Source organism: Eleutherodactylus coqui, chromosome 6 (assembly GCF_035609145.1).
Source record: "Eleutherodactylus coqui strain aEleCoq1 chromosome 6, aEleCoq1.hap1, whole genome shotgun sequence".
In the NCBI taxonomy this organism is placed as follows: domain Eukaryota; kingdom Metazoa; phylum Chordata; class Amphibia; order Anura; family Eleutherodactylidae; genus Eleutherodactylus; species Eleutherodactylus coqui.
In genome coordinates this window covers 13,607,991-13,626,431 of record NC_089842.1, presented here as the reverse complement: position 1 = coordinate 13,626,431, position 18,441 = coordinate 13,607,991, and the positions used below count along the sequence as shown (strand labels likewise).

At 49.8% G+C, this 18,441-nt stretch overlaps 2 protein-coding genes across 5 annotated transcripts in view; one reads left to right on the top strand and one right to left on the bottom strand.

Moving 5' to 3' along the window:
• The window catches only part of PLEKHM2 (pleckstrin homology and RUN domain containing M2), a 31,478-nt gene extending 21,605 nt beyond the window's left edge, over positions 1–9,873 (bottom strand). For 2 of the 4 annotated variants that reach the window (XM_066606296.1, XM_066606298.1), the window contains exons 1-7: positions 9,752–9,873; positions 4,415–4,521; positions 4,030–4,139; positions 3,862–3,961; positions 3,495–3,582; positions 1,095–1,281; positions 908–967 (exon numbers count right to left, since the gene is read on the bottom strand). In XM_066606296.1, coding sequence (XP_066462393.1) covers positions 908–967; positions 1,095–1,281; positions 3,495–3,582; positions 3,862–3,961; positions 4,030–4,139; positions 4,415–4,521; positions 9,752–9,811 — 712 coding nt within the window. In that variant the 5' untranslated portion in view covers positions 9,812–9,873. The remainder of the gene's footprint in view (positions 1–907; positions 968–1,094; positions 1,282–3,494; positions 3,583–3,861; positions 3,962–4,029; positions 4,140–4,414; positions 4,522–9,751) is intronic. The other 2 variants (XM_066606297.1, XM_066606300.1) reach the window with 1 other exon arrangement.
• A 143-nt stretch (positions 9,874–10,016) lies between these two features.
• LOC136631851 (uncharacterized) lies at positions 10,017–12,689 on the top strand. The gene is made up of 2 exons (XM_066606295.1): positions 10,017–10,975; positions 11,518–12,689. Exons 1-2 carry the CDS (start codon positions 10,521–10,523, stop codon positions 12,419–12,421), a joined length of 1,359 nt encoding a protein of 452 aa, XP_066462392.1. The 5' UTR covers positions 10,017–10,520; the 3' UTR covers positions 12,422–12,689.
• The last annotated feature ends 5,752 nt before the right edge of the window (positions 12,690–18,441 follow it).

Genomic DNA, 18,441 nt, shown 5'->3' with positions numbered 1-18,441 from the left:
AGGAGAAGGAGGAAAGGAGGGCAGCGCTGGGGGGAGGAGAAGGAGGAAAGGAGGGCAGCGCTGGGGGGAGGAGAAGGAGGAAAGGAGGGCAGCGCTGGGGGGAGGAGAAGGAGGAAAGGAGGGCAGCGCTGGGGGGAGGAGAAGGAGGAAAGGAGGGCAGCGCTGGGGGGAGGAGAAGGAGGAAAGGAGGGCAGCGCTGGGGGGAGGAGAAGGAGGAAAGGAGGGCAGCGCTGGGGGGAGGAGAAGGAGGAAAGGAGGGCAGCGCTGGGGGGAGGAGAAGGAGGAAAGGAGGGCAGCGCTGGGGGGAGGAGAAGGAGGAAAGGAGGGCAGCGCTGGGGGGAGGAGAAGGAGGAAAGGAGGGCAGCGCTGGGGGGAGGAGAAGGAGGAAAGGAGGGCAGCGCTGGGGGGAGGAGAAGGAGGAAAGGAGGGCAGCGCTGGGGGGAGGAGAAGGAGGAAAGGAGGGCAGCGCTGGGGGGAGGAGAAGGAGGAAAGGAGGGCAGCGCTGGGGGGAGGAGAAGGAGGAAAGGAGGGCAGCGCTGGGAGGAGGAGAAGGAGGAAAGGAGGGCAGCGCTGGGAGGAGGAGAAGGAGGAAAGGAGGGCAGCGCTGGGAGGAGGAGAAGGAGGAAAGGAGGGCAGCGCTGGGAGGAGGAGAAGGAGGAAAGGAGGGCAGCGCTGGGAGGAGGAGAAGGAGGAAAGGAGGGCAGCGCTGGGAGGAGGAGAAGGAGGAAAGGAGGGCAGCGCTGGGAGGAGGAGAAGGAGGAAAGGAGGGCAGCGCTGGGAGGAGGAAAGGAGGAGAATACAACACAAGTAGGAGAACACAATGCAAGCAGGAAGAATAAGGAGCAGGAAGAAATGACAACACGAGGAAGAAGCAGTGGCAGGATGCAGAAAGACGGCTGGTTCCCACCTTCCCAGTCTGTGCTAGGGACGGACGCCACTGCAGGGTAAGTATCTCCAAAATCATAATCTACAGAGACCAGGGACAAAAGAGTGGATTAGAAATCAGCGCAGACAGCCGCCTAGTCTCCGCAGCTCCACGTTGTGTGTGTAATCCAGCTCCCTTACCACACAATACCCCACAGTGGCGCTCCTACCTTCACTGGATGGAGCAATGGCGCTGTCATCCCACTCTAGGTTGGTGGAGTTGATAGAGTTGAAGGAATTGAGAGACAGACTGTCAGAACCACGAACATTGCTGGGAAGCCGGTCCTCAAAGTCAAGGAGATACTGAGGCTTGTAGTACTCCGGCATGTAAGGGGCCAGGTCCAGGTAAGGAACATCCTGCATATGAGGAGAACACTCATTAACTGCAGCGGACAACATTCCAGGGAGCAAACTCAGAGACTTGGTAATGACCTGTGCGTTACTAATATCTGCATCCCCGTATATACCTGGTGGAGGGAAGACCACTCATAGCTGCGCATAGGGGGGTAAAAACCCTGAGGAAAATAAAGCGCCCATTAAGATGGAGCTTCAAACAACAGTAACTGCTGCAAATTGGAGGCGGCAAAACATGACGAAGCTGCACACTAGGACCAGTGGAGTGGGGTACTGCAAACCCGAACCCTGCTTTGTAGGGCCGCATACTGCAAGATCTATAACCTGCTGGTGAAACTCGCATCTATTCCATCATACAAAGTGTGACATCTTCAGGGGAAAAAAAAAAACTTCAAGGAATATGTAAGACAATCAGTCTGGAAAGAGAGTCACTTCAATCAGATATTTTGTGTATCACATATTCGCTAAATCTCCATAAACAGTACAGAGTCACATACATTACTTATCCTGTACTGATCCTGAGTTACATCCTGCATTATACTCCAGAGCTGCACTCACTATTCTGCTGGTGGAGTCACTGTGTACATACATTACTTATCCTGTACTGATCCTGAGTTACATCCTGCATTATACTCCAGAGCTGCACTCACTATTCTGCTGGTGGAGTCATTGTGTACATGCATTACTTATCCTGTACTGCTCCTGAGTTACAGCTTGTATTCACGACTCGATTATTGCAACTCGCTGCTGATCGGCCCCCGCACCAGACTCTACCCTCTCCAATCCATCCTGAATGCGGCAGTCAGGCTCATCTTCCTGTCCAGCCACTACTCGGACGCCTCTGCCCTGTGCCAGTCACTGCACTGGCTGCCCGTTAAATACAGAATTCAATTTAAACTTACTACCCTAATCCACAAAGCTCTCCACAGTGCAGCGCCCCCCTATATCGCCTCCCTCATCTCAATCCATCACTCAGCCCGGGCTCTCCGCTCGGCAAACGAAACTAGACTGCGCACCCCTCTAATTCGAACTTCTCACTCCCGCCTCCAAGACTTCTCCAGAGCAGCACCGGTCCTCTGGAACGCATTACCAAAGGATACCCGGGCAATCCAGGACTCGAAAAACTTCAGGCGTGCTCTAAAAACGCACCTTTTCAGGGAGGCATACCGCATACCCTAAACCGACTCCTCTGTATGCCACCTGATAACATGCTCCCTGACCTACTGACTGCAATCCCTGCTAGCTGTCATAAACTGCCCCTGCAGTCATACCGATTCTGCCGTCACACGGCCAAACATCTGACCATTGTTTGTGTATAGAATCCCTCACTCTCCACCCCGCCATACCGTGTACATCTCCAGCCCTTTACCTTCTGTATTCCCCCATTACTTGTAGTATGTAAGCTCGTTGGAGCAGGACCCTTCCCTATTGTTTCCACCAACTGATTACGATTGTAACCGTGGTTCTGTAATTTTTTGTACTTTTGTCTTTCTGTATTCCCCTGTCTATGTAAGCGCTGCGGAATATGTTGGCGCTATACAAATAAAGATTATTATTATTATTATACTCCAGGGCTGCACTCACTGTTCTGCTGGTGGAGTCACTGTATACATAACTTATCCTGTACTGCTCCTGAGTTACATCCTGTATTATACTCCAGAGCTGCACTCACTATTCTGCTGGTGGAGTCACTGTGCACATACATTACTTATCCTGTACTGATCCTGAGTTACATCCAGTATTATACTCCAGAGCTGCACTCACTATTCTGCTGGTGGAGTCACTGTGTACATACATTACTTATCCTGTACTGATCCTGAGTTACATCCTGTATTATACTCCAGAGCTGCACTCACTATTCTGCTGGTGGAGTCACTGTGTACATACATTACATATCCTGTACTGATCCCGAGTTCCATCCTGTATTATACTCCAGAGCTGCACTCACTATTCTGCTAGTGGAGTCACTGTGTATGTAATTACTGATCCTGGGTGCTGTAGTGTGGATTCAGCTCACGATGCATATCAATGTCCATATATGATGACTTGTAGGATGCAGATGTGATCATACGTTCCGATTTGGGGAGTCTTCTCGCCCCCTTTTGTTTTCCCTAAATATATCATAGACTCAGAGCATTCCCCCGATATCGCCTGCAGCGAACAGAACGACTCCGGTCACTTCCATTTTCTGAATTTGGGACCGCACCACTACTCACCAGCTCCAGCTCAAATCTGATGAACTCCAGGCCGGACACGAGGGTGAGGAAGAGGGTGAGATGATCATGGCTGCAGACCAAGGCGTTCCTGGAACAGAGCAACACGGCGCTACATCTAGTGTTGGGGCGCTGCAACAGGTAGTGGACGGGGGGTGGAGAGGGTGCTGCAGCAAATGAGAGGGGAATTGGAGCCGCTGCAACAGACGGCGCGCGACACTGGGGGAGGAGGGCGCCGCTGCGACACTGGGGGGAGGAGGGCGCCGCTGCGACACTGGGGGGAGGAGGGCGCCGCTGCATGGAGGTGGTTGGGGGGGGGGGGACAGGAGCAGCGCTCCAGCGCAGCAGAGGAGGGATTCTTCACACTCACTTGTAGTAGTACTTCTGGAGGAGACTCTGGTTCTCCTGGAATAGCCTCAGGTAACTCTCCAGTGAATTCTCGTTGAGCGCCAGGTACAGCCAGGCGCGACCTGTAGGGGGCAGAAGAAGTTAGTAGTCTGCAGTGCATTATGGGCAGTTATAGATCACCAGTACTCACTGCGGCCCAGCAGCGTCGCCACATGTTGCTGATCCTCGATCTGCTTCACAGCTTCTCTGCGGGTGAAGTGAACGACGAGCACCCAGTAACCAGACGAGATGTCCTGCAACCTGCAGACAGACAGACAGGACCCGGTCACCGACTCTGCTCCGTCACCCCAACGTCCCGTCCCCAGGCTGCTCCGTCACCCCAACGTCCCCAGGCTGCTCCGTCACCCCAACGTCCCGTCCCCAGGCTGCTCCGTCACCCCAACGTCCCCAGGCTGCTCCGTCACCCCAACGTCCCGTCCCCAGGCTGCTCCGTCACCCCAACGTCCCCAGGCTGCTCCGTCACCCCAACGTCCCCAGGCTGCTCCGTCACCCCAACGTCCCCAGGCTGCACTCACCCATACAGCAGCGCGTGGTCCAGGTGCTCGCACAGTCTCTGCAGCACCCGGTCGTGGTTGCGTATAGCGGGGGTCTCATCCTCACACGCCGCAAAGTAACTCTGTAACTGATGGGGAGAGAAAACACCAGACGTTACTGCAGACAAGGGGCCGGCGGCACAACTCCCCCCGGACGTCATCTGTGCTGCTGGGGGATACGGCTCCATCCTCTGAAGATCAGCATATCCCCCTCCTAAAATCCTCTGTACCCTCCCCCCCCCCCCTCCCCCGCACGCATTATAATACAAGCAGTTATTACAGCACAGTTATATACACTATGACAATAAACACTCCGACCCTCAGAAGAAGTTGTTTGTGCTGCAAAACCCGTCCTGCAGTTCCATCTCAGGCAGATCTGTAAATGATGGGAGTTGTGGTGATTAGATGGACGGTCACCGGAGGCCCTATAAAAGCCCCTCGGAGGCCCCTTGTGTGTAGGGACCTCTTCTTCCTCTCGTAGAGCTTGTTGGCCACTAGACGCCTCTACGACGCAGAGAAGAGATTCGACCCACAACAGGGTACTAGAGCCTCCATGCCCGCCTGTATCACATCTTGTATCCAAGCTAGAGGCGGTACAACAGGGTACTAGAGCCTCCATGCCCGTCCGTATCACATCTTGTATCCAAGCTAGAGGCGGTACAACAGGGTACTAGAGCCTCCATGCCCGTCCGTATCACATCTTGTATCCAAGCTAGAGGCGGTACAACAGGGTACTAGAGCCTCCATGCCCGTCCGTATCACATCTTGTATCCAAGCTAGAGGCGGTACAACAGGGTACTAGAGCCTCCATGCGCCCCGTATCACATCATGTATCCAAGCTAGAGGTGGTACAACAGGGTACTAGAGCCTCCATGCCCTCCCATATCACATCTTGTATCCAAGCTATAGGTGGTACAACAGGGTACTAGAGCCTCCATGCCCTCCCATATCACATCTTGTATCCAAGCTAGAGGTGGTACAACAGGGTACTAGAGCCTCCATGCCCTCCCATATCACATCTTGTATCCAAGCTAGAGGTGGTACAACAGGGTACTAGAGCCTCCATGCCCCCCCCGTATCACATCATGTATCCAAGCTAGAGGTGGTACAACAGGGTACTAGAGCCTCCATGCCCGCCCGTATCACATCATGTATCCAAGCTAGAGGTGGTACAACAGGGTACTAGAGCCTCCATGCCCTCCCATATCACATCTTGTATCCAAGCTAGAGGTGGTACAACAGGGTACTAGAGCCTCCATGCCCTCCCATATCACATCTTGTATCCAAGCTAGAGGTGGTACAACAGGGTACTAGAGCCTCCATGCCCTCCCATATAACATCTTGTATCCAAGCTAGAGGCGGTACAACAGGGTACTAGAGCCTCCATGCTCACCCGTATCACATTTTGTATCCAAGCTAGAGGCGGTACAACAGGGTACTAGAGCCTCCATGCCCTCCCATATCACATCTTGTATCCAAGCTAGAGGCGGTACAACAGGGTACTAGAGCCTCCATGCCCTCCCATATCACATCTTGTATCCAAGCTAGATGCGGTACAACAGGGTACTAGAGCCTCCATGCCACCCGTATCACATCTTGTATCCAAGCTAGAGGCGGTACAACAGGGTACTAGAGCCTCCATGTCCCCTGTATCACATCTTGTATCCAAGCTAGAGGCGGTACAACAGGGTACTAGAGCCTCCATGTGCCCCGTATCACATCATGTATCCAAGCTATAGGTGGTACAACAGGGTACTAGAGCCTCCATGCCCTCCCATATCACATCTTGTATCCAAGCTAGAGGTGGTACAACAGGGTACTAGAGCCTCCATGCCCCCCCATATCACATCTTGTATACAAGCTAAAGGGGGTACAACAGGGTACTAGAGCCTCCATGCCCCCCCCCCCCGTATCACATCATGTATCCAAGCTAGAGGTGGTACAACAGGGTACTAGAGCCTCCATGCCCGCCCGTATCACATCATGTATCCAAGCTAGAGGTGGTACAACAGGGTACTAGAGCCTCCATGCCCTCCCATATCACATCTTGTATCCAAGCTAGAGGCGGTACAACAGGGTACTAGAGCCTCCATGCTCACCCGTATCACATTTTGTATCCAAGCTAGAGGCGGTACAACAGGGTACTAGAGCCTCCATGCCCTCCCATATCACATCTTGTATCCAAGCTAGAGGCGGTACAACAGGGTACTAGAGCCTCCATGCCCGCCCGTATCACATCATGTATCCAAGCTAGAGGTGGTACAACAGGGTACTAGAGCCTCCATGCCCTCCCATATCACATCTTGTATCCAAGCTAGAGGCGGTACAACAGGGTACTAGAGCCTCCATGCTCACCCGTATCACATTTTGTATCCAAGCTAGAGGCGGTACAACAGGGTACTAGAGCCTCCATGCTCACCCGTATCACATTTTGTATCCAAGCTAGAGGCGGTACAACAGGGTACTAGAGCCTCCATGCCCTCCTATATCACATCTTGTATCCAAGCTAGGGGGGTACAACAGGGTACTACAGCCTCCATGCCTGCCCTTATCACATCTTGTATCCAAGCTAGAGGCGGTACAACGGGGTACTAGAGCCTCCATGCCCACCTGTGTCACATCTTGTATCCAAGCTAGAGGTGGTACAACGGGGTACTAGAGCCTCCATGCCCCCCGTATCACATCTTGTATCCAAGCTAGAGGCGGTACAACAGGTTATTAGAGTCTCCCTACACGGAGTCAGTTCTCCACCATAAATGACCCTTTTGCTCTGATATTGTAACCACTTATATCAACGTTACAATCAGAGAGAAAGTGTCATCCAACAACTTCAAGGGGGGGGGGGTACTGACGAGGAGTGGATATATATATATATTATACATATATACACATACATTCCTTTGGGGGGGGGGGTATTGTTTTGACAATGACTGCATTACAAATCCCAAAAAAGGGAACTTCTGCCCCAAAGTCACACTACCAGTGATCACGAGACTCTGCTTGCAGCACTGAATATTAAAGGGCCCGCACCTCGTCAGCCTCAGACCTGAGGGGCCCCACGGCACACGGAGCCCGCATATAACGAGGGCCTAAGAGATACAGAGCGACCCCCGGGGCAGCTGATATCAGTCATAGCAGGTCCTCAGCACTGGAGATACGTAATATACGGGGGAACGGGAGGTCTCTGGCCTTCCTGTCATTCATCCAGCCTGACATGGCTGATAACAGGGAGTAACAAACGCAGAGCAACCATCTGGACATGAACCCCAATTACACTGCTCATTAACGGCCTCGGCCAGGTGACTACTTCCTTACATACACAGGCAGGCGCTCCAGAAATGCAAACTGGTCATGTGACATTTCACCAACCCGCTGCGGGCGCAACCGAAAACTGGGCCCGGAATTTGCACTCGTAACAAGCGGATGTCGCCATTCTGCATTCAAGGGGTGAAATCTGTAGTGACAAGTTCTGCGGCGCATGGATGAGACTTGTCCGCCCCTCCGCCACGTGGCCAGAACCGCCGTGCTGCGCAAATCCGGACAGACTTTCTGCAGCATTTCCGGTAATTGTCCACACCCCCCTCCGTCACATGACGCCCGCCTGCCACCGATACAGCGGCTTCCTTTATCACCGGGTCACTGTGACAGCAAGCGGGGAAATGGCGCCCCATGATGGACGCAGCAACATCGAGTCTGAGCGCAAGACATGAGAGGACGGTCGTAATTTACCGGAAAACAAGTCCCAGCATTCCCTACTCCTTCACCCCCTCCAAAGCAAGAGGTCAGACCACCAAAAATAGCTGCGAGCCCCGGGCTGGTTATTTGCAGCGCCCTGCTGGCACCTCTGACCTTCCCAGCTGGCACAGTGACTGGAAGGGTCACTACAGGTCAGGATGCCCCAGTGACCGAGGGGGGCGCCAGCTGCAACCTGGATTATCCAAGGAGTCATCACTGGGCAAACAGCAGTGTCTGAGCCCAAAACCAAGAGTAGGGGCAAAGCTCAGCCCTCGCCCGCCGCAATGTAGCCTGCAGATCCCGCGAGATGCCCAGAGAATACCACAAGAGGAGGAGAGGGGTCTGATGCCAGGGCTTTTCACAACAGCCAACCACGGGATCTCCTGCTTACAGCTGGCATCCATTGCCCACAATGCACCATGACTCAAGGCTGGCACCCATTGTCCATGGAGAATCAAGGCTCATGGCTGGCACCTGTTACCCACAATGCACTACGTACCCCACGGTTCACGACTGGCACCCTTTAGCCACAAATGCACTACTTGCCTCATGATGCACCATAACTGAAGGGTGGCACCAGTTGCTTAACGATGCATTACAGCTCATAGCTGGCACCCATTGCCCCACAATGTATCACGGCTCACAGCTGGCACACATTGCCCATGATGTACCTGGCTCAAGGCTGGCACCAGTTGCCCACAATGCCCCACGGCTCAGAGCTTGATTTAACGATATTGATCTGGCTTAGCCGGTGATCCACAGTAATCACAGCAGGGGTTGGGAGCGATGCTCTGCAGCACCTGCCGCCCCTGGCTGCACCAACCTGTAAGGGAGGAACCTAAAAAAACAGGTCTGTCTGGTTAACCCCCGCACTGCTGCATCACATCAGGCCCTGCTAACTGCACACACATCTACTGAGCGGCTGCAGCACCTTGTGATGTCCAGGACTGGGCCGCAGAGCTCGCACTCTAATCGCCTGTCTGCACCGGCATCACAGCCTGCAGCTCCCAGTATGCCCCGAGAGCCGGACCTATAGATATATAGAGGATAGTGAGAGACATACAGACCCCTTATATACAGATGATGGGAGCGCCCTCTACAGGAGCATGGATGCTATTAAACCGCTATATATGCTGACCACTACAGCCCCTATATGTATACTGTACAGCCTACAGGAGCCACTATATATAATGTATGGTCTATAGGAGCCACTGTATATACTGTGCAGTCCATAAGAACAACTATATATAATGTATGGTCTATAGGAGCCACTGTATATACTGTGCAGTCCATAAGAACAACTATATATACTGTATGGTCTATAGGAGCCGTCTATACTGTACAGTCCATAGGCACCACTATATATAATGTATGTTCAACAGGAACCACCATATATACTGTATGGTCTTTAGGGGTCATGTATACAATGTATAGTCTATAGACGACACTACGTATATCATATAGCCTATATGACCACTCTGATGGACTCGCTGTATATAATGTAGTTTGTGGGAGCCACTAGATACAGTCTACGGGAGCACTATATAACGTGCCCGCGGCGGTATACAGGTTTATATAGATCACCTTCTTGACAGACAGGTTGATGTTTTCCAGGATCCGGTCCTTCACCTCCCGCGGATCCATCCGCCCCGACCGCCCGGCTCCCGACCTCCGGGCCCGTCATGTGACACACCGGAAATGACATCATTCACCAGGGCGGGGCAGAGCCGAAGCAGAGGGCGTCAGGGCGTGGCTATTCTAATCAGAGCACGTGACCATACCGTAGCAAGTCAGTAATTGGTCGTGAAACGTCAAAGGCGGGGCTACAACGTTGTTTTGGTTCCGGACACGTGACTAACATTCGTAGTGGCCTGTGCCATAGTGGTGAGAGCCTGCCGGACTACAACTCCCAGTATGCACCGCGTGTGAGCTGTTATAATAGAGCCTGACCGCTGCAGAGCGTCTAGTCACGAGGAGAACCGCTACAACAACGGCCCCCCGGAAGGACACTTAACCCCTTAGTGACGCGGCCCATTTTAGCCATAAAGACCCAACAAGTTTTGGGGGATTTTTGTTTAGACTTTCCAGAAGCTGTAAAGTGTTCTACTTCCGTGCCGTCACGGCGCAGGAGGCTACATCCTCCCGGGCGAGCGCGATTGTGGATATGCCATTTTATTGCGCTTTGAAAATAGTCTCGCGGACCAAGGGATGCAGGTTTGCTGATCAGTAGTCCCGCCCCCTGCGCCCGCACACATGCAGCGCCGCTAGCTTGCGGCCGTCGCTGTTTTGGTGGAGTACAGAGAGTGATCGGATATTCCGGTGATTCGTCGGCTCCGTTTTGGGATCTTCAGCCATGAATTCCAAGCTCAACAATGTCCTCCTGTGCTGGCTCATCTCCCGGAGGTTTGGCGAGCGGCGTTGGATGATGGAGGAGGAGCCACGGAGGAGGCGCAGGAAATTGAAGGAGGAGCCACAGAGAAGGCGCAGGATATTGGAGGAGGAGCCACAAAGGACACCCAGGATATTGGAGGAGGAGCCACAAAGGGCACCCAGGGTGATGGAGGAGGAGCCACAAAGAACACGCAGGGTGTGTGCGCCTCCCCCGGTGGCTCCGCCCTCTGATAATGGCCACTTCCAGTCCTTGTTCTCGGATTTGCGCCGGCACCCTGACAGATTTATTGCCTTCAGCCGGCTGTCGGTCGGCACGTTTGACGTTCTCCTGGCGGCGGTGCGCTCCGATCTCACCTACCGGGATACCAGCATGACGAGGAGTATTTCCGCAGAGGAGAGGCTGTTGATGACTCTCAGGTAAGTACCGTGTTTCCCCGAAAAAAAAACCTTGTCTTATTAATTTTTGCCCCAAAAGAGGCGCTAGGTTTTATTAGACTTGCCTAGCGGCTCGGTCCAGGCCCCTTCCTACTGCTCTCTGGAGCGCCAACACGCTGAGCTGTGGTATTGATTGGCCAATTCATAAATCCCGCCTCCACAACCTGATGGCTGTGATTTGTTCTTCGACTGCTGCCCAGCCAATCAATGCAGCGCTCGATTAACCAATGACAGCCATCGCTTCCTGGAGGTGGGATTTATGAATCCCGTAACCAGGAAGTGATCTTCTATGGGTGAATGAGGACTGCAGGATGCCCATCGGCACTCCGGAGAGCAGCGGGAGGACCCGGCCCAAGCCTGCTAGGTAAGTTTATTTATTTATTAATTTTTTTAATGTAATGCAACTAGGGTTTATATTTCAAGCCTCCCTGAAAAATCAGGGTAGGTCTTATTTTTGAGGACACTGGGTATTTCTTGTGGCGCGGCCGCGTTGGCGTAGCCTCATTTTTCTTTTTCTTGTTTAGGTTTCTGTCTACGGGGAACTCCTTTGCTTTGCTACGCTTCGAGTTTCTGCTGGAAATCTCCACCATCTCCAACATTGTCCATCGAACCTGCGAGGCGATCTGGAACCGTCTTCAGCCGGAAGTGATGCCGCCGCCAACCGCAGCCCGCTGGTCAGAGATTGCCGATGGCTTCCGGAGTACGGCACAGTTTCCGCACTGTCTTGGTGCTTTGGGCGGGAAGCACATTAGTGTGTGGAAGCCGCCACGCTCGGGGTCCCGGTACCACAGGTCCAAACAGTATCTTTCGGTGGTCCTATCGGCCTTGGCTGACAGTAATTACCAGTTTGTTATGGTGGATATTGGGACTCATAGCAACATGGCGGATGCGCGAGTCTCCATGGCTTCCCGGATGGGGCAGCTGCTACAGTCACAGCAACACTTCTTCCCGCCTCCTCGCAAGCTTCCCAGATCCGCTGGCCCTCCTGCCCCCTTTGTTGTTGTAGCAGACGAAGGTTTCAAGCTCAGCCAACATCTGCTGCGCCCCTTTCCCCGCCGCGGCCTGAAAAAAAAGAGGCGAGTGTTTAACTACAGGCTCACTCGGGCGCGCCGGTTTGTGGAGTGTGCCTTTGGCATGCTAGTCGCCAAGTGGCGCGTTGTTCAGGGCACACTACAGCTTGATCGGGAGAAGGTGCCCGCCATCATTCAGGCATGTGTGGTCCTCCATAACTTTAGTCGTCTTCATGATGGGCCATGTGACCCTGTGGTTGACCCTCCGCCCAATATGGCTTTCGGCTCTGAAGATTGCCCACTTCTTGGAAGAGCTCCAGAATCTGGCCTGCGCATCCGGGAGCAGTTTGCAGACTATTTTTCGTCACCGGTGGGTTCTGTGCCTTGGCAGAATGAATGTCTCCAGGGAAGGCGTTAAATTTTTTTAAGTTGCCTTTTTTAGTTTCCGTGGAAACTTCTTTGCCAAAAATTTCTTAAGTGTGACTTTAGTTTGGCACTTTCTTAGCAATGGCTATCCTTGATGTGTGTAGCGATCCGTTGTGTTTTTGACCATTCTTATGTTGGTAATCGTTTGTAATTCGAATGTCTTTCTCTAGTTGACTCTTGCTTACAATACAAATTCTTTTTCTTTAATTTTTTTTAAATTTAATAAAAATAGGCAAATTTGTCTAAATTTCTGACGGTAATTGGCCAAACATTGTCTGCTTCGTCAAAATATAAACCACGAGTCTTCACACATTTTGGTACAATAAAAAAGCAAGGCTAGTTTACTAAGTACTAAGCCTTCTCGTAGGGCGTTAATCTCTCAGAATGTCTGCGCTTCTAAAAAAGAGCAAAATTTGAGTGTTTCAAAAAATTCAATTTGGATGACTTGCTTGAATAGCAGGTCTCCTCCCTGGAGACACCCCTATATGGAATTGTTGGCCATGTACTTAGTTTCAGCAGAGAGGAGGAAGACCTGAGAAGACTCAGACCTCAAGGTGGGATTTCAAAAAGGCAGATTTCAATGAACTCAGAAAGGGTAGGAAGAATCCAATAGCTGGATGTTCTTAAGGACAGAAATGTCCAAGATGGTTGGGAAATATAGCGAAATGAGATTCTCAAAGCAAAATGGTTAACAATCCCTAAAAGAAGGAAGAATGGGAAGCATTTAAAGAGACCCGGATGGATGAACACAGAACTTACATACATGCTAAAAATGAAAAAAATATGTTTATCAAATGAAAAAAGGGGGGGAGAATATCTAAAGAAGAATATAATGTGGTCTGCAGAAACTGTAGGGCAAGTGTCCGAAAAGCTAAAGCCGATAATGAATTGAGGCTTGTAACCGAGGCCAAAAGCAATAAAAATTTGGGGTGTATGTCAAAAGCAAAAGAAAAGTCAAAAGAAGCTATTGGATGCTTACGAGATGAAAATGGTGAATTGGTGAAGAATGATGTTGGGAAGGCCGAACTTTTAAATTTCTATTTTGTGTCAAAATATGTTTATTCAAAGTATTACATATAACATACAGATTGACAGACCCTGAAGTCAGATTAACATATCAGTTGGAAAGAATACAGGTGGCAATTACGATGGAAACATCAATGACAAAACTGGGAAATCATAATCCAGTAATAAAGTAAATGGCAGCATATGCGGATGTAAATAGTGCAAAAAAGTCCTTTATTGCCCCATCACATGTAAAGCGACGTTTCGGCCGTGATGGCCTTCCTCAAGCTCATTGGAGGAGAACTCGCCACCTCCCGTGCCAACCTATTCGACTCATGAGGTTGAGGAAGGCCATCACGGCTGAAACGTCGCTTTACATGTGATGGGGCACTAAAGGACTTTTTTGCACTATTTACATCCGCATATGCTGCCATTTACTTTATTACTGGATTACGATTTTGGAGCCCTTCTGCTTTTTGGTCTCCTATTTTTGGCGCTGCATTTCTCTAGCCTGATGCATAACTGGGGCGACCTCTGTGCTGCGGGTGTGAACCTTACTTTTCAAAACTGGGAAATCAGTGCAGATGGATGACTATGCCTTAAGCAGCAGGATCTCTCCAGCCATTGTTACGCATTTTATTATCGCTAAGCTTCAGGGTTTATACTAAACAGTCAACTAGAAAATACCAACTTCAATTTGCTAAACCGTGTAGATTGCTTGTAATACAGTTAAATCTTAGAAAGTTTATGAGAGTCGGATCGGTTCAAAACGATCCTCAACTCAAAACGAGTGTTGTATTAGGGAAAAGAAAAATGGGATATAGAAAAGAAGCTGAGAGGGAAGAAAATGGGTAAGGATAGAAAGAAAGAGTAAAGGGATAGCGAAGAAGAGAAATAAGAAATAGCGTCTCAGAGGAAAGCCTCTTGTTGGACCCCTACCGTCAATTAAGTGGGTAAAACCCCATTCTCGAGCCACTGTTCAAACTTGGTGGAACTACGGAACATCGTCCAAACCTCCCATACAGCATAGTACTTTGACCATTTGTCGTCATCTTTTGGCTCTCAGCTCTTCCATGTACCTAATGTCTTCTAAGGCCACTGCCCAATTCAGGCGTGTCGGCATCGTCTGGGACTTCCAGAGTCTAGGGATCACCGTTCTCATGGCTAGAAGAAAAAATCTCAGAATATCCTTTTTACTGGCAGCGATGGAGCCCGGCAAGACCGAGAGGAGAGCGATCTCCGGGGATAGTGTTAATGAGCTTCTTTTCAAGACATTATATAGGGCCAGTGTCTCCGTCCCTAGACCACTAATCCCAGGGCAGGACCACCAAATGTGAGTAAGTGATCCTATTTCTCCTGAGCACCTCCAACAAGCAGCAGAGAAGCCGTAAATTTCTATTTTGTATCTCTTTTCTCTCCGAAAGTAGATGGAACATCAATTGATCTTCCCTGTGCTATTGCGGAAACAAAAGAATGCAGGCTGTCTATAAGTCGAGAGATGGTGAGGGAACACTTGACTAACTTAATTGAATTCAAGTCTCAAGGTCCAGATGAATTACATCCAAGGATACTAAAGCAAGCAGCGAAGGTAATTGCTGAACCACTCGCCAGAATCTTTGAAAATTCCTGGAGAACAGGAAAAGTCCCAGAAGATTGGAAAAGGGCAAATGTCCTTTTGTCTTCGAAAAAGGGAAGAAGGTGGATCCAGGAAACTACAGGCCTGTGAGCCTGACTTCTATACCGGGAAAGATCTTTGAACAAATTATTAAACAGCATGTATGCAAGTACTTGGATACAAATGGAGTAATTAACCAGAGCCAGCATGGGTTTGTAACAAACAAGTCATGCCAGATGAATCTAATTTCCTTCTATGACAATCACCGACTGGGTGGATCAGGGAAATGTGGTGGATATAGTATATCTTGACTTTAGTAAAGCAATTGACAAAGTATCTCATGCCATACTTATTGAAAAAATAACCAAATATAGGATTGACAAGGCAACTGTTAGGTGGATTCACAACTGGCTGAGTGATCGTACTCAAAGAGTGGTCATAAAGGGCTGCACATCCAAGTGGGAGAATGTATCAAGTGGGGACCACAAGGCTCTGTCCTGGGCCCAGTGTTGTTCAACATTTTTATAAATGATCTGGAGGAGGAAATTGATGGGTAGCTGATCAAATTTGCTGACATCACAAAGCTAGGAGGGATAGCTAACACTAGGGAAGAGAGAGTATTCAAAAAGATCTAGAAAAGTTTGAACAGTGGGCAGCGACTAGAATTATATTTAACAAGGAGAAATGCAAAGTCCTACATCTGGGCAAGAAAAATGAAGAAAGCACATACAGAATGGGAGGAATTGGGCTAAGCAGCAGCACACGTGAAAAAGACTTGGGTATACTAATAGATCATGACCAGATGAGTCAACAATGTGATGCAGCAGCCAAAAAGATAAACACAATTCTGGGATGTATTAAGAGAAGCATAGAGTCTAGATCACGTGAGGTCATTATCCCCCTCTACTCTTCCTTAGTCAGACCTCATCTGGAATTCCTTGTCCAGTTCTGGGCACCCCACTTTAAAAAAGACATAGACAAACTGGAGCAAGTTCAGAGAAGAGTTACCAAGATGGTGAGCGGTCTGCAAATCATGTCCTATGAGGAACGGTTAAAGGATCAGGGAATGTTTAGCTTGCAGAAGAGAAGGCTGAGAGGAGACCTAATAGCTGTCTACAAATATCTGAAGGGCTGTCACAGTGCAGAGGGATCAGCCCTATTCTCATCTGCACAAGGAAAGACCAGAAGCTATAGGATGAAACTGAAAGGGAGGAGACACAGATTAGATATTAGACAGTGAGGGGATCAATGAGTCGCATAGGTTGGCACGGGAGGTGGTGAGTTCTCCTCCAATGGAAGCCTTCAAACAAAGGCTGGACAAATATCTCCTGGGATGATTTAGTGATCCTGTATTGAGCAGGGGGACCCGATGACCCTGGAGGTCCCTTCCAACTCTACCATTTTATTGCAAAGATCTCAGGCTTAACATCTTGAAGGTCTATTTTGCAGAAATCAATGCTCTATGTAATCATAGGTGCTTCTCAAGGTAGACTGCAAATTCTTCAGAGCTTTGAATTCTGAACCCTTTCTTAGGAATCCATGTCCTACCAGAAATCTCACTGCTGCATTGAAACTCTGCAAACTTCCAAGGTTCCTCTCAATACTCTTTTCCCACTTTGTCCATCCTGATAGCACACATGGAGGTTGCCCTTTGACTCTGTTGGGACAGAAAGAGCAGAGTATTTAAGGCCGACTCCCACTGCTATTCTCTAGTGTTCTTCCTGTCCCAACTAAGGGAGATAGAATAAATCCTCCACAGTGCCACCTACTGAAAGTCAGACGTTTTATACAAGCCTTGTTACAATGACTGGGAATTACAAGCAAAGCCAGACTCCATGTAAATACAGCTGTTTCAGGGTTTTTGCCCTTCATCAGTGTACAGTAGGAGTCTGGCTTTGCTAGTGAGAGGCCTGGGACGGGGGGGGGGGGGGGGGGGGGTCAAAAACGCTATCTTTTCTCCTTAGGGAGAGCAACTATAAACTAAGTAAGGAGACTCAAATGGCCATGCACGCTTCTCTGGGTAATATGTCTTGTAGAGAACCTTATCTAAGAGTCTTGGATGACAGGATGATTTTAAAACTCGACCCGGGGTTTTTTCCAAAAGTAGTGTCTAGCTTTCACATGGAGAAGGAAATTGTCCTGCCCTCTTATGTCAAAACTTTAAAAATGCTAGAGAATAGCGCATGCATAGCCTAGATGTCAGGCAAGTAGTATTGACTTATTTACAAGTTTCACAAACCTTCAGAAATTCTGAGAAATTATTCTTCAGTTTCAAGGTAGAAACAAAGGGAAGGCAGCTACAAAGGATGCCATTGCTAGATGGTTGAGATTAGCCATACAGGAAGCATACAAATCTAAAAATTTGGCGGTTCCAGAAGGAATAAGGGCCCATTCAAGAAGGGCCCTCGCTTCTTCATGGGCCGAGCACAGAAGCCTTGACCAAACAGATGGGTAAGGCTGCTACCTGGTCTAGCATCCACACCTTCACTAAGCATTACTGTTTGGACCTACACTCCGAGAGGGAGCTGGCCTTTGGATGGAAGGTCCTTCAGGCTATTGTCCCCCCCTTATGTGTCCATAATAATCTGGTATTGCCTCCATGTGTGCTGTCAAGATGGATGTAGTGGAAAAAGGAGAACTGTTCTTGCCGATAGTCCCTTTTTGATGAGTCCATCATGGCCGCACATACTTTACCACCTTATTGTGATTACTGTATGTGTAATGTTCAGTACACCTGCTTGTTTTGCAGTAACAATAAAAAGGATTTGGCTGCATACCCATTGTGATGATTGGAAAGTCACTGGAGAATAGCAGTAGGAGGTGGCCTTAAACTCCCCTCTTCCTGTCCCAACAAGGTCAAAGGGCAACCTCCATGTGTGCTGTCATGATGGACTCATGGGAAAGGAACTATCGGTAGGAATAATTCCCCTCTTTGCAAAAGTACTTGGCGGTGATGTCTACCGCTCGAAGAGTTTCTGAGCTGCAAGCATTATTGTGCAGAGAACCTTTCCTAAGGGCGCACCCGGGTGGCCTCCTCCTACGGACTGTACCTTCTTTTTTGTTACTTAATGGGTCTTCTGCTAGGTACCTTAATCAGGGCTGTTATCTGTTGATCTTCTTGAGAATTCGGAGTGAAGAGCAAGCCTTCTTCTTCATCTGGACTTAGATCAGGCTGTGGTGGGGCACTTGGATTGGACCAGCGTCTTCTGTAAAATGAACCCGCTCTTTGTGCAGTTTCAAAGGGCCCAGAAAAGGGTTGTCAGCAAGTAAAGCTTCCCTTTCTAGATAGATCAAGTTCCATCACTTTTGTATGTAATGAACTGCCCTCCTACAACCCATGCTATGAGATATACAGCCATGTGTTATGTAGAGTAGATAGCCATGCACATGAG